This window comes from Lonchura striata, chromosome 1A (genome assembly GCF_050655825.1).
Source record: "Lonchura striata isolate lonStrDom1 chromosome 1A, ASM5065582v1, whole genome shotgun sequence".
Lineage (NCBI taxonomy): Eukaryota > Metazoa > Chordata > Aves > Passeriformes > Estrildidae > Lonchura > Lonchura striata.
Window position 1 is genome coordinate 60371204 of NC_140741.1, and position 16405 is coordinate 60387608.

General features: G+C 46.7%; 1 protein-coding gene across 1 annotated transcript; it reads left to right on the forward strand.

The window, feature by feature from the left end:
* The first annotated feature begins 238 nt into the window (after positions 1 to 238).
* On the forward strand, positions 239 to 15322 carry EMP1 (epithelial membrane protein 1). The gene is made up of 5 exons (XM_021552774.4): positions 239 to 397; positions 11814 to 11931; positions 12659 to 12761; positions 12866 to 13006; positions 13606 to 15322. The coding sequence occupies exons 2-5, from the start codon at positions 11854 to 11856 to the stop codon at positions 13764 to 13766; spliced, it is 483 nt and encodes a 160-aa protein (XP_021408449.1). The 5' UTR covers positions 239 to 397; positions 11814 to 11853; the 3' UTR covers positions 13767 to 15322.
* Positions 15323 to 16405: the final 1083 nt, after the last annotated feature.

Sequence of the window (16405 nt, forward strand, 5' to 3'; positions counted from 1 at the left end):
AAACAGATGTTGTTGTGGGCCTCTCTTACTCAGCTGGATCAGCGTCAGCCGTTTTTCCAGGCTGCGGTCTGTGTGCTGCACACTGAGTCAGAGCCAGCCCTGCACAGATTTCTTTGAATCGTTGGTTTCCTCCCAGAGACTCTTGACACCCTGCCAACAAAACAGGGCGTAGCTCATTAATTTTATTTTTTTTTTTCCTTCTCTTTAAAGGCAGTCTGATTCATAGTAACTCCTTTAAAACAGAGTGGAAAGACACCACCCTCCCACACCACCGGAGGAAACTTAAACCACCACCAGGTCACTCCCCTTCACTCCAGCTCTGCTCTCCGAGACACCGGCACTGCAGCCCAGCACGCTCCTTCTTCCACAGGTGCCAGCACCAGCCCCAGCCCACAAGGTAAGAGCTGTTCTTGAAAATCCTCGCCAACTCTTCTCCCTCAGTGGCTGCTCCCCTCTCCGAACAGCACCAGTCTGCCTTTCTCCTCTGCCCCTTCACTTCTTTCCATCTTGGCACTCGAGCTGGCTATGGCACCTTAATTTTCATCTTTTGCTTTAAAATCCAGCTGCGTTACGAGGCAGAGGGGCACTGCAAGACTCCCTGGTTGCAGCCTCAGAGTGCTGGCACCAACAATGTTATTTTCACCTCCAGGACATGTGCAGCCAGGTGCAGGCACAGGGTGCCCAACCTGGGCCAACTCACGCTCAGGAGCTGCTGTGTGCTTTTGGAGTAGCATTGTTGACAAATGTGGAAAATGCCTGCTTGGAATTAGGGCTGCAGGCTCAGTTTTTCTGGCGCTCAAATACTTCTGCTTGTCTCTCTCCCCTCCATAATTAGTTTGCCAAGCTCTAATTTAAAACAATAGCAATCATTCCAAGTGAAGACTGAGAGGCCCCAGAGGTGCAGACTCTGGGGTACAATGGAGACAATCTCTGTTTTTTAGGGGTTCTGGCTTCTGAGGCTGAAGCCAAGCCCCAGTTCTGAGCAAAGCCACGTGAAGGGCAGAAATCCGTGTTACGCCTTCTTTGGCAGCACAGACACTGGAGTGGGGAGCGCTGCGAGGCAAAGTGGGGGAGCGGTGGAATTTCTAGGAGCACAATGGTCTGCTAGTAGGGTGTGTCAAGGAGTTAGATTCACTGATGGGAAGTGTAAGATTGCAGAGACTGGCAATTCTCTCTCTTCACCTGCCTTTTTCTATGCAACCACCCCCTCTTTCTTTCCCTCCTTTTCTTCACCATTTCTCTTGTTTCATCTGTCTGCTGTGGTTTGCATCCTGTGGTCAAATCTGAACTATTTCTGAGGTCTGTGAAAGGGAGTGCAGCAAAGCCAGTTTGTTGGCACCGAACGGGTTCCTGTGGCAGGAACTCGGCCCTCCCCTGCACAGTTCCAAGGGTCTGAAAGAGTCTGAACAGTATTTAGCCCAATACGACCAGGAAGGGGTGGGGCTCAGTCTGGGACTATGGATAATTACAATATGAATGAACAAGAAGCTGAGCTGACTGTAACTTTTTGGAAAAGGGATAAAATTTGTGAATTTTTAACTCCCCTTTGGCTGTGCTGCTTGTAGCTCAGTCATGCAGTGGTGCCTCCTGACTAAGAAATAAATGTGTTGGAGTGGTGGGGAAACTGACTGAGGCAGCGTTTCCAGGGCATCAGAAACTGGAATGGGAAGAAAGCATTTTTGGAAGTTATCATTTCATACAATTAAAAATTAAATAATATTGATACAAATAAATAAAAAAAAAAAAAGCTGTGGCCACAGAACAACTTTCACTTAGCAGTTTTGAATTCCTCAAGGCACCTCTGAGAGCAGATTTGCCCAGGAGTTGCCCACTTGACATTTCTGGACGTAGTGGGATTCTTTTCTGATCAAACACTCGAGGGAGGTGGGCATGAAGAGTATGAAAACTTGGAGCCTATTAGCTACTCTTCTGTGATAACAGGGGTTTAAGCCAGCCGAGTGCCTCCACCCAGTCCACCTGGGGACTGTGATCACTGAGAGAGTGAGGGCTTGAAGGCAGCGTATATCTATTTGTTCCTGTGGGGATTAGTATCAGAAAAGGATCAAAATGGAGGTACCTTACTAACACTGTAGTGCCTGGAAGTGCCCCTTGAAATGCAGCACCTTGGTGGGATGCTCTGCACACCCGCCCACACTGAGGAATTCCTGTCAGTAGGCTGTGGAAGCTCCCCCAGCTGTGACTAACCGCCCAAACATGTGACACACGGTCTGAGCCATTCATCCCGGCTACGCGTGAGAGCGGGGATCTCCACTGGGCACACGCCGTCCCCAGGGACACCTCTGACAGCTAGGGAGTCGAGCCACACCCAAGGACACATTCATGCAGGAGTGACGTGGGATCTTGCGGAGAAGCGCCAAGTTTTGGAGTGGGTGCCTTAGCTGCAGGGCTGCTGGTGCTCCCCCAGTGAGAGAGACCCTGCTGAGGACACAGAGTCCTGGGCATGGAAAACCGGCCCTTCTAGCCTAGGCGGTGGTCTTTCAGGTTTGCAGTGTGGGAGCGATGCAAGTGCACTCAGGAATTACTGTTTGGTGCTCTGGGGTGGAGCAGAGGTTGTATTTTGAAACAGTTCTGGGAGATTTGCTGATAATAGCCAGTATATTTTTGGTAAAAAAGCCACCTCAGGGCCTTGCTTATAATGAGATTGGGGAGATTTGCTGCAAGCACTAATCCTTCTCTCTCTTCGTCACTCTCCCAGCCACAAGGCTCATACAGAGCACTCAGCCTGTGCATGCTTCTGTTTCCACAGAGCAAGCAAAAGCGGGAGAGAGCTGCTGCCACAGTCCTGCCCACTCCCATGGGGATTCACGGGCCCCATAATCCCAGCTGACTGCTGGGTTACTCCTCCCATGGCGTGTTTCCCCTTGCTCACCCCCCGGGTCTCTTAGTGCTCCCTTCACTGAGTGCTGCATGGATGGCAAAGGAGGAGACCTGACCAAGTTCCAGCCCACCTGATGCTGGGCTGGAATTTGCCCTCAGATGCTCAAGTGCCCTGTAAAGCAAGAAATAGCACAACTAGCCCCCTTCGATTTCAACAAGTTCCTGTGCTTGTTGTACCTTTCAATAGGGAAGTGACAGCACTGTCACCCAGCACAGCATAAGGCAGGCTGCAAGGCATGACACTGTTGTGGCGCGGTACGCGCTCCTCGCTGCGGCACTCCGAGCCGTGCCAGGCTGGGCGGTGAGGGAAGAGAACGGGCGGCCGCTTTCCCCCTGCAAGCTCTGCAGTTCAGTTCGTGGCGCGCGGGGACAGACGAAGGCGACACGGGACTTGGGGGGTGAACGGGATGGTTTTATTCCATGAGCCCCAAGACCCCGGCGGGCGGGGGGGCAAAGGTTTTATACAGAACTCAGGAGGAGGTGTGTAGGAACAGCAACCAATGAGGGAATAGCAGGGGAGGAGTTTAGGGCAGAACTAACATCTGGAAGCTGAGGAGGGGGCTAGAATGAATGACAGGGAAGGTTCTAGGGAAAGGGGCAGGGAAAGGGAGGATTGACCACTTGGAGATGGGGGGGGGGGAAACAGATATTAAACAAATATCAAATGAAAGAAAAACACACCACCGCATCATGACACTCCTAATTTTTTTCCTTCCTTCTGTTTTCCAACAAAAAGTTAATGAGATAAAACTAAATAACGAGATTTGTTTACCCTTCCTTCAAGGCAGGGAGCCGCTCTTCTAATCCTCTAAAAGGGAGGGCGAGGAATGGGATTTCCAATCTTCACATCTGAAGATGGATGCTTAATACTTCATTGGTCTTTTCTGCTGAGGCAAAGCAGCATTCACAGAAAAGGAGGCTCTTCTCCATGGCCCTGCCAGGATTGATAAATAACTCATAGCTACAGTGCTGTAACAGTGGCAGTGAACAAATGTGCTGAAGCACATCTCAATTATGCCTGTATTGATCCTCTGTCAGGACCAGTCCACACCCAATCATCCCACAGTATGACACAGGGTGAAGCAGCAGTTCCCCTTATAAACTGCCCAGAGGGAAATCTGGAGTGTCTCTTAAGCTGTTTTCTGCCATGACACTGCAGGGAGAGCAGCAAAGCAGCACATCTTGGGGCTGCCATCTGGAGTGTAATTTCTTCAAACCCTGCTGGGAGAGTTTTGGAAAGTACCTCTTTAGCTAGAACAGCTTGACAGTGAACAAAGGAAACTCTGGCCAGATTTGCAGCTTCACGCATCCTGCTCCTCCTGAACTGTTTTCAGGAGGACAGAGAGTATATGGAAGCTGGGCTCTTGGTAAGACCAAATATAGCCTATGCCTTGTCATAGAAGGGAGGGACAGGTTAGGACAACGCAGCTCCAAAACCCACATTGCCCAAGGGAGTGACAAGTTTGCCAAGATCTTAATTGAGATCTATCCCCTTTACCCTGTGAAAACAAGTCTGTAAGAGGCATGGGGAGACATCCATGACAACAGCCCAGGGATAGATCTGGGCTGGGTCATCCCCAGTCCTGCAGGAAATGCACTGAACTCTGAGCACTGGAGTGGCTGACACAGGTGAACAGTGACTCACGATGAAGAGTTAGCTTTTGTGATGTGAGGCCACCTGGCAATATATTTTTGTATTTGAGGAAATCCAAGGGTGAGGACCTTTGTTGTCCTTTTGCCCTCGCAGGGCAGAGTCTGCTGAACAAGGGGAGTTGTGAAAGCAACCTCCACGACTGGGTCCATTGTCCACATTCTTCTCATTCCAGAGAGATATCTTCCCTGTATTGGCTCCAGCAAGCCTCTGGGAAGGATAGTGAGAGCCATGGGAGCAAGAGGGGAGAGCTACAAAATACTCAGAGCCTGGAGCAGGCTGGTCAGAGAATTGCTGAAGACCAGCTCCGGGAATGTGGGCCACTGCTGAAGGAGAGCTGGGCACATCCACTGGCTGTGACAGCTCAGGCAGCTGAGCCAGCCTGCCTGTGAGCTGGCCTCCAGCGGCGTGGTGTGCCCTCAGCAGGGGAGCTCTTGATGTCTCCAAAGCCACATGTAACATGAACCAGCTTATACCGTACTGATCACAGGTGTAAAGAGCCCTCTGAAAGCCAGATGAGGTATTTTACACCATGACCACCTTTATCCCACCCTGTACAGAGCACTGACCAGCTCCAGGCTCTGAGCATTTTGTAGCTCAGACCCTTTAGATGCCTGAGTCACACTTTCTCAGTGTCTAATATGCTGTACTTGCATGTTCAGAGGTTTTGCAGTTTTGAGAGACAGATACACTGTAAAATACAACCTCTTTTTTAGAGTTATCCTCCTTTGGAACAGAAAAAAAATGAAAATCTACACAAAACTCTCTGTGCAAATCATAGGACTGCAGTTAAAATCCAAGAATGAAGCCAAAAGCACAGCTGATAGGGGCTTCACAGTCCTTCAACCTTTATCTACAGGCTGTTGCAAAGAGGAAAAGCAGGAAGTCCCACCAGAAGTGATCTGTGTACTTTTTCTCATACCACTCTGTAACCTGAGCTTTCCTGTCAGAGCTGTCAGATAGTTTCTCCCACGTGGGCGCTGCCAGTGTGGCACAGGTAAATAATCCGTGCACCCATAAAGAAGCTGTGCACACACACACACAGAGTTCACAGGGAACCCACAGATGCACACTCCCATTCACAGAGGGAGCCACACAGAGCTGCAGATGCACAGCCCCACACACAACACATCAACGCCGAGACTGTCAGTCCTCCCACAAATGTTTCTCTTGTATCTCAGTATCTTGCTGGAACTCCTGCCAGCAGCTCAGGCGTCTAATTAACCACCGAGGGACCACCCAGTGCTCTGAGGGGTGAGAATGCTCTGCATCTCACCTCTGGAGGTGCAGAGGAACACTTCTGTGCTTCCATTAGCTCTGGGGTTCCCTTCCCCACCCCTCCCTCTTACTTGCTGCCCATCAGTCCCAGCCCTTCCTTGGCGTGCCTAGTGTGAGGAGTTGACAGAGTTTTCCTGCAGCAGCAGCTGCTGGCTGCCTGCCAGGCCCCAGGCAGCTGTCTCTTCCCTTTTTGAGTACCAAGCGAGCATTGGAGTTTCAGTTGATGTTGTCACATGGCTGAGCACCCAAGGGTGGTTTCTTCTGGAGAAAATGCCAATTTCTCACTGCCTACACTAGGAGTTCTGATATTTCCCCACTCTTACATTAATCATGAGCATGAGAGCTGGAAAACCCTTATGTGTCATCTTTTGTGGCTCCCCTCTGCATCTCTCAGTGAGTGGAGGTTCATCACCAAGGGTGGATTCTTGAGGAATTTGTCAGATTCCATAAGAAATTTTTCACATGCTGGTGTTTCACCACTCCCTTGGGAAGGTAATTCCGCTGATCTCTTGGAGTCCAGTCCACCAGAACTTGGAGTCCTCCACAAGAACCAGACAAAATCTTCCATTTACTTTAACTTATTTTCAGCTGTAGCCCCTCAGGCTCACCTACACTTTTCCTGTTGGTTGACATTAACCTGCTGGTTTTACAACCTTGCTGTACTCCATGTGGTCATCACAGCCACTACCCATATGTATGTGAAATCTCACTGCCATAAACCAGAGGCTCAAAGGTCTCCGTGTGCCCACGCACACCTCCTGCCCAACCCTGCTCCCACACACATGAAATCTCTTTCCAGAGGCACCAGCCTACTCATCCACATGTCTATAAAAAGCATCTGACTTGTAAATTGAGTCAGGCTGGTCTGTCAAAACCAGGCTGTCAACAGCAGTGCCGACATACAGTAGTTTGTAAAAGTCTGGAGTCAGCAAGGACTCTGCATTCATCAGGATCTGAAGCAAGAGACAGAGCAAAGGGTGGAAGCAAATTTGATTTTCCCTGTTGTTTAAAGTTGCCATGAGCTCATGAGCCTTCTAGTAACAATTTGACATATCCAAAGGCATCATGCCACCGAAATATCAGAGAGATACATCTCTGCATCCTGCAAAATGACTCCGGGTACAATGAGGACTGATGCTCATAGCCCACGCAAGGACAAGGTGTGCAGTTGTGGCAGGTCTAAAATGCAGTGATGGTCTCAGATCAGTCAAAAGGCATGTGTACAAATTCTGCAGGAGGTTTTATCCCACACTGAGGTTTCCCTTACTGGTAGCAACATGGCAGCATTGCTATTTGTGGGTTGGCTTTGCGCTGAGGAATGCTCTAGTAACAGAGGTGGAAGCTTGTGGCTGTCTCAAACAATACCAAACAGTTTTTACTTTCTGACCATTACTCTTCAGTTTTCTCCTTCCTTTCCAAGTGGCCTCGGCCCTGATTTCAACCACCAGTATTCCTGCTGTGACTCTGAGCCTCTCAGACAGTGGCTAAGTTAACTTGCTTTCTCTAAATATTGGACCTCCTGTTGTCCTCATCAGAGACTGGGAGAGTCAGACCACTGGTCTTACTTACTACTGTCTTCCTTATATTCTGTAGTGGCAGCTGGGAAAGACAGAAATGCTTTTGTGTTAGTTATTTTCAATCTATGGAGATTTTTGTTGACATTCTAACTAAAGACATTTGTTTTTTCCCGAAAAAACCATCTTTCCATTGTTGAGAAATCTAATGTATCAAACTAAAGGGTCCTCAGCTGAAAAACTCACTTTGAAAGGAGTCAGAGGTCAACAGTGTGCTCAGGCAGTGCGATTTAGATGTCGTCTTCTCCCTGGACATTCTAGGGAACTACAGGATATTGGCTGGGTTCTCACCTCAGCCAGCATCTCTCACAGTACACCTCACCAACTCAGCCTGGGAGAGGCAGTCCCAAGCAGGGACCTCAGTTCAGAGAGGAAGATGGAAATGGAAATCAGATGATCTACATCCATTAAGGAATACCTGAGATCTGAAATATTTCAAATTTAGTTGAGAGTGCCCTGATTTTTCACCTGAAACAACCCCATTGTTCCTGCAGAAACATCCTGTACACTCAGCATGTAGTCCTTTCACTGCAATGCACTTTCTGTCAGAAGCAAAGGACCTTTACCTAATCTGGTTTACCCTCTTGAGTAACTCCTTATATTTTAGGAACTATACCATTGGCCTTTATCATATCTCCAAGTGGCACTACACATTCCATCCTGATTCTTTGCTGAAAAGCAAACCAGGGGCAAGGACTCACTTCTCTGTATCGCCCTCAGACAGAAGGATCCAAAACACTTAAGTAGACAGAGTGGTGATACAGGTGGCAACAATCTGCCTGCATGAGAAGACTTTGGCTTATGTCTTACTTTTAGACAATAGTTAGTACACGCCTGCTCGAACTTGAACTGGGGTGCAGCAGAGCTTTGTGTTGTTCCCCAGTATGTGTACTCCTACATGGTCAGAGAAATAGTCTCTACACAGCTAAGAGCCTGTCATGCTTATCTGCAGGTTTTTTTGTACTGAAGACTTCTGTGGTGATCCTTATTCATGCTTACTGTTGGTGTGGCTTGTTATTTCTCTTCATCCATCACCCCATGAAAAGGAAAGTGAGTCCATTGTTATCAGCACAAGATCTTATCTTGACTCATGCAGGCTGTTCAGCACATGCATGACCTTCACTTCCCCACCAGCCTGCCCTACCTCAGTTGTTCTACTGTTGTGCCTCATTACTTTTTTTCTTGGCTTCATTGGGGTCTCTCCTCTGAAAGATGCTTGGGGAAGACTCACAAATTGTTTGCTTGACTGGTTCTTGAGAAGCAGTCCTAAAACTGACAGTGTCCTGAGCACTTAATCTTTCAGGGTTAAATTATTGTGGGGTTTGAGAGCTTTGGGGTGAGTCAGTGGAAAAAACCGGCAGCTCTAGGAAGGCTAAGACTGACTCATCGCCCAAGAAGAGCCTGAGGAACTCCAAATGCAGCTGCAGTTTAGGTACGGGAATGGAAGAAAAGGCATTTGCATGCAATTTTGTCCTATTGCTCCAGCAATGTGACCCCACCCTGTAGTGGAGAAAGATGTCTCACACTTAACAAATGGAAACGGTATCCTGTCAGCCCCAATGCTCTGCCAGATTCTCTGTCTTTTGGGAGGAAATGTCCACGCCATAGCATCAGAGACAGAAGTGAATCTATTTCAGTGTCATTCCTTCACCCATGGCTCCTCTGGGATTGTTCTCTCGTGTTTTATTTAACAGGCAGAGAGAGATGAAGAAAGGGAAAGCAAATGAATACAGAGGGAGGCTTGTGCTTTAACTCACAAAGAATCAAAACTAAGCTGTGAGCACATATCCCCTGGGGGAGTTTGCATTTGATAGCGTGTGTATTCAGAGAGAGGTGCTGACGTTCTCAGGAAGTAGGTGCACTGAAAGCACCTGAACTAACACTGCTCTCCTGCAGTGCTAAAATAGGCAGAAAAAGCAAAGGGAATAAAGGATTTCAGTTTTTTCTTAGAGTATTGGTCAAAGTCCTGAGCATAGGGTCATGATTTTGGGGGTTCTTTTTTACATTGTAAAGTAACATTTATCCCTCATTTTCATTTCTGAATGCAAACAAAAGATGCATTTGAAAGGACTGTTCTAGTCCTTAGGATGCCATGAAAGTAGATTTTTAATCTTTCAAGTAGAAAGCTTTGTTTGAAGGATCTAAAAAATAATAATAAAAAAAAAGTGCTGAATTAGATTTTAAAGAGGCCATGGAAAAATACATCGATCTAAGAAAGAAGAAAGTTTAGCCACTGTTTAGTAAAGGCAAATTTCAGAGCAGACAAATTTGCCAGAGTTTGGTTTATACTTGCCAGCGCCTATAGTATCAAGAGCACTTGTTAAAGTTTGTGTAAAAACCAAGGTAACCCAAAAAAAAAAAAAAAAAAAAGAATGAGAAGTAGTCAAAGGGACAGGAAGATTTGACTCAAGAGTTTGCTGCAGATATGTCACTTAGTCATGGCAACAGCAATAGTTTCTCAGTTTGAGTTGCAGTGCTGATATCTGTATCAGTTACCATCCAGCATTTTGAAACCCTTGCTCCTTTTACAATCAACGGAAAGAAGGGGGTTAACTCTTAGGTCAAGTATGTTTATGTGGTAGCCTGCATATACTGTTGAGAACCTGAATTTTAGCAGTGTTGAAATCCTAAGTGACTGTCAGAGGGAAAGCCTTTAGAAAGCTGTGCTTTCTTCAAGATCATCACTAAGGGAGGTACTGTGACAAGAGAGGTCACAGTGGCCAGACCATCCAGCCAAATCAAGCTCTAGAGCCTGAGTTTACTAAGACACCTCAAAGCAGACAAGCAAATGTGGCTCACATTCAGCAAGTCAGGGCTTAACATCTCCTGAGAGTTCTCGAGGGGAAAGAAACCTTACAGTAGACAAGATTTGCTGAGGAGATGGGACTAATCACCAAACCTTATCTGTTCTACTAAAGAGTAGCCTTGTTTGGGTGGGAGCAGTGACCAAACAGAACTGGTTCCTTGAGATCCTAAATGCAAGGAATTCTTCCTGGTCACCAGCTAATGCTGAACTGGTCAAAATGCCACTGATGGAGAAGCCTGCCTACCCACTGTGGTTTGGGAAACTGTATACAAAGCAGTGCCAGGAACAGCTGCAGCATTTTACAGGAATACACTCCCACTCATGGCCACAGTGAGAGGAAAGACAGTAGTGGAGTAGGTGGAGTCATTAAGTAAAAAAGACACATGAATGGGACTTTACAAAGCCTTTTGTCGCAGTTTGTGTGAAAGACATCATGAAGTACAAGTGTGTTGTTCCATGACAGTGTTACCACACCCTGTACAAATGGTGACAGCTTCAGACCCTACCTGAGTCACCTGGACCAAAATAACTTGACAGCAAACATTAATCACACGCTTGAAACTGCTCTTCAGTACCAGCACTTTTGAGGGAAAGAGCAACACAGCCTGTCAAACTTTCTAGGAAGTTTACTGTCCACAGAGTAGACTCAATGAATGCTTCTGCCTAAAATATACTCACTTGATTTGTCTGAATAGTCTGTGCTTATTCTCACAGCTTAGATTTGTTCCTTGTACTTCACATTTTCAGGTGAGAAGCCATCAGTCTTGACAAACCGTGTCATGCAAGCTTTCTAAAGCACATTCCCCTCTCTCCTTCCAATCACATGTTCATCAATGACAGGAAATCTTAAAAAAAAGTAAAAGTTTGCAGGGTACAGAGGCAAAAATACCAGAACAAACCAAAGAGGAATCTGCATTACAAGAGAATCTTACTTCATTAATAAAGTGACCTGCATGCCTCAAGTTTTAAAAGGGAAAGAGGCAGTTTTCATTGCAGACCTGGGCATCTTCCCCAGCTCCAGAAAACCTCAGGGCACTTCTGCTCTGGTTACTGTCCTCTTCACTTAAAGGAGTGGTCTATGGAGTAGTGGCCACCCCTCTGGCTCACTCCTCACAACTACACAATAGCTGAGGCACCAAGGAGCCCACAGTCCCCCATTCCATACCACTTGTCCATGACCCAGACCAGTTGGAAGAGGCTGAGACACTAGAGGAGAACAAAATCTTTCCTGACCTCTGTGAATCCCATGGGCAAAAACTCCTCTTCCTAGAATATATGCCCAGAGTATGGCATTTTTACTTAACATTAGCACACATCAATTTAAGCAAATGGTGTATATGTTCAGGCTATTTTTAAAATTCCCCCAAGTCACCTATCCATGCTCTACATCTCCTCCCATATTGGCTCCTTAATCTTCAGGCTCTATTTAACCTCTTGAGCAGATTTTGACAGACTTTTTATTGCCTTTTTTTTTTGGTGATTCCATATTTCCAGAGTGAACCTAAGATCAGCCTGGGTTTTTGCATGTCAACAAATCTTATGGTAATGCTGTTCTTTGACTCAGTCCTTCCCTTCATGTCCTCCCTCTGTTCTTGTTCTCCCTCAGAGCTCTCTGTATCGGTGACACCACCTAGAAGAGACCCAAGATGTTGGTTCTACTGGCTGGTATCTTTGTGGTTCACATTGCCACTGTCATCATGCTCTTCGTCTCCACCATTGCCAACGTAAGTAGACTGCCCTGGATGAGACATGGCTGTCAGCTCCCGCAGAGCCTTAGATACGGCTGGCAGGCAGACCACGGGGTGGGTGCTCTGGTGAGGGTGAGGAACATCCACTCACGGTCATGAGGAGAGAGGAAACAGTGATGGGTGTGCTTAGGGAGCAGAAAGGCAGCTGGGCTGGTACAGGAGGCAGCCTCTGTCACCTCCCCAGGCCCCTGAGCCAGCAGCACCTCAACACCCTTCATTTGGCCAGGGAGGCGCGGTACCAGCAGTGACAGCCATGGCACAGCACTGTTCCCCCCAGCCAGGGACAGGATGCTCCCACCAGGGCACATTCCATGCCAAGGGGGGCGGGGGGGCCGCCCGGGAAATCTGGGCCAAGGGGACCCCTGGTGGCGCTGCTGGGGTCCCCGTGCCTCCCTGCCCACCATTAGAGCGGATTCTGGGATCCCCTCACACCGTTTGGCCAGCTGTGACCCCCAGCTGCCACCTCGCACAGGAAGAGAGTCAGGATGACCTGGGATATTTCTCCTCAATGATTGGAACAGACTTCATGGTGTTTTGCCCAAAACAAATGACTCCTGGCACTGGGAGCCAGTGTCATGTCCCACCTGTCCAGTGTCGACATTTCTGGGCAGTTGGGCTACTTGTGCTCACCTTACGGTTTAGTCTGACAGAAGAGCAAAGAAGCTTTCCTGCCCCATGACGTGACCTTTCTATCCTATTTTAGGTTTGGATGGTGGGTTCTTCCAGTGCTGGAACGATCTCAAGAGGACTCTGGCTGCTGTGCAACAAGACCTGCACTCAGCTGCCAGTTAGCAGTGAAGATGAGGGTAAGTTACAGCCACATTTTTGTCATGGTGAATCACAGGACATTGATGAGCATTGCCAAGACTGAATCCTGACCTTCTCCAATCTATTCTCTCTGTTTTGACAGCTTCCCTCAAAGCCGTGCAAGCCTTTATGATCCTCTCGATAATTTTCTCCGTTGTGGCGCTCGTTCTGTTCATTATCCAGCTGTTCAGCCTGGAAAAAGGCAAACGTTTCTACATGACCGGAGCCGTCATGCTGGTTTGCTGTGAGTATGCATCTGCACATTGTGCCATGACTCCCTGTGCGTCCTACTGACTCTGTGAACACAAGTAGCCACATACGGTCACCAGGGACATTGTCAGCCAGCTAAATGTCTCCAGTGGCCCAATTTTTGTTACAAAACAAGGCACTGGGGAATCGGAAAGCGTTGGGTTGGGATTTTTTTGGCTGTATATAATGAAAGTATTTCCATATTTTCATTAGGAAATCCCAGTGGGTTTTGCAAAATACCTTTGAAAGACAACAAAAAGGATTGAAATGTTTTGGGGGAGCAGGGGAATAAACAGTTAGCTACTGCACAGGGGATTCAACACATAGCACCAAACTGTCGTCAGATCTTATTACTGATTTTCTCCTAACAAAGGTTTATTCCTCGTGGCACTCACCAAACAAGCCCCAAGTGTCTTATGTCATCACAGCTGCAAAAGAAATCCTCCACAAATAAGCCTAATGGGCAGCAGCTCCTCTCTCATCTGGCATAAGATATGCATTACAATCTCAGGGGACAGCAGTACTTCAGGAGTGTTGCAGCAATGCTGGTTTCTGTGCATTTTCCAACTCTCTTTTCCCTCTTTCTTCCCACAGGGATGTGCATTCTGATTGCAGTCTCCATTTACACAGCTCGGTTCGCAGGCACGGTGTACACCACAAATCCTCACCATGGCTACTGCTTCATATTGGCCTGGATCTGCTTCTGCTTTAGTTTTGTTATTGGCATCCTCTACCTTGTTCTTAGAAAAAAATAAGACTGATGGGTGTCCAGGGGAGAGGGTTGGCTACTGGGAGTGGGGAAGAATTACTCTGCTGAGAGAGCTGTTGGGCCAATAGACAAAAACAGCCACCATCATCACCATTGCCACTGCAGAAAAATCACTAACAAAGCTAGATTCCTCAGAAGCTCCTTCATTAAAGAGAAGGAGAAACAACTCCTACAGATCTAGCACTTCTGGGGCTAGAAATCTGCAAGTGACCCAGACAGCTCTTCTCCTTTTCTGCAAAGTTGTGCCATACCTTCACAAAGCTTCAAGCTCAGCAGTGATGATTAAAGGGCACCACAAAAACAAAGGCTATATCTTTTTCTCTTCCTAGAGCCCTTCTTACTTACATTTGAGTGTGCCTTGTGGGTTGGACAGTGAGGATTATGACCCCTTTATTTGTCTATTGATACAAATGGGATGGGCCTTTTGTTACATTTATATATATATTTATATATATATATACACACATAAGTGAACATTAAGGACATTACATTGAGAAAAAAACAATAGAAATTTGATTAATTTTGTATTAAAATATCTTCAAAAATAAGGCAGCAATTTCTTTTGCTATTCTGTTTTCTATTTGATATTCCCATGATTTAATAAGATACAAGTAGGATTGGCAAATATATAGGCATGGATGATGGAGTGAGAGAGAGAGAGAGAGAGAGAGAGAGAGAGAGAGAGAGAATAGGGGTACAGATACGCAGAGGTTCTTAATAACAGAGGGTGCAGTTGCTCAGTGGTACACATGCAGGGAGAGAACCATCTGGCTGTGTGTCTACACTAAAACAATCTTCTATTCAACTCCAGAACATGGTAACAACACTGCTACATTGAAAATCCTTACTGAGACAAGTCCGTATCTGTAGGCAGGGCTTTTTCCCACATCATCACCTGGTATCTCATATTAATTGAGTGCCCCACCTTGTGACAAAGCTCATCTCAAAAGCAGATAATGGTTAGCAGAGAAAAATTATTCCCTAATGAGAGATCGGGAGAGAGGAAGTAGAGCTTGTGAGTTTTTGCTCCTTGCTGCACAACATTAGGCCGGCCACTTAACCTGGTGCTTTTCATCTGCCAAATTCTTCCATAAAACTAGCTACCTCCCAGGGTTGCTGAGAGATTCTGAGTCCACTCTGTAACACAAGCTCCCCATGTGAAAGGCTGGCACAGGGAAGTTAGGCACTGGTATTGCTGCAACCCACAAATTTCTGTTAGCTTGAAGAATCTCAGTCACAAGAAGCATTTGCAAGAGATGAGGTCAAAATTTCCTGTGACTCCATTCACAACTAAAAGGTAGAGAGTATAAAAACCATGTTAGTATAAAAACGATTGTGCATGGATGCTATTTACCTCTCTCTCTCTTTCTGTTACATTTTTTTCTTACATAGACTTTACAAATTTGGTGGATATATTCTAGTACTGTATGTTGGTGTTTCATTAACAAAGGTTATTTCATATATAGTCATTGTAAATATTTTGAAATGCATATTTTTAACTTTGTGGGTATAAAAATAAAATCTGATTCCCTTTCTAAAAAAGAGTTTTGTTCAGTTTTTTTTTTTTTTTTTTTTAGTGTTTCAGATGTTTGTTAGCAGAAGTATTTGCTGTTCTTACTGAATCACAGCCCACCCCTTTAAGGCAATGCAGAACTACCATGTTCTCTTGCATGTGAGATTTCCTGTTGTGGAGGGAAGGAGGAAGCAGAACAACTCTCAGAGCTCCTGTTTGAGGCTCTCTGCAAGCTCAGGCAGACAGCATGAGCAGTGATATCACTCAGTCTCAGCGCCAGGCTTTGCCTCACACCCAGGAAGGCTGGAAACATACTTTATCACTCTGGCAGAGTCTCATCTGTCCCGAAGCAAAATCACCAAGGTGTTTGTCTGGGTCTCACGAGTTGGTATAGCTGTTGCCTCTCTAGCAATTTCTGGCCAAACATCTCTGCAGTTCTAGAGCTTGAGCAAAGAGTCCAAAGCCCAGGACACTGACAGATCTCAGAAAACTTGGGGCACAATCCTGTGAGCTGTAAGATGTAGCAAGAATCAACTGTGTAGGTAGTTATTCTTTATCCATTGATCTACTGCAGGGAGAGCTAAGACATGCTAATTGAGGGTAGAACAGTGACATGAATCTTCAGGAGCTAAAGTTTTATCAGAGGAGGACCTCTTACAGCAGGGAAGGGCTCACAGTGTGTCATGGGTGGACACTTGTCTTGGTCTCAGGGGGTTCCAGGAGTCACAGATTATAAAATATGCTGAGTTGGAAGGAAGCAATCAGCATCTTCAAGTCCAACTCCTGGCCCTGCACAGGGCCACAAGAATCATACCATGTGCCTGAGAGCATTGTCCAAATGCTTCTTGAACTCTGCCAGGCTTGGTGTTGTGAGCACTGCTTAGGCTGTGGCCACTGAGTCCTGCTGTTCCTCATGCTCCTGGCACTCCTAGAAGTGCAGGGTAACCAAAGACCATCTGGCCACTGTGGATAAGGCTAGCACTGACAGGTGAGACATGAGCCACCCACTGAGGGGGGAGCACTGAGGGAAGTTAGCCAGTGAGCCTTGTTGGCATGACAAGGTCATAGGCAATGGCCTCAGTTTTTGAACAGTGGTCTCCAACAGCATTTCT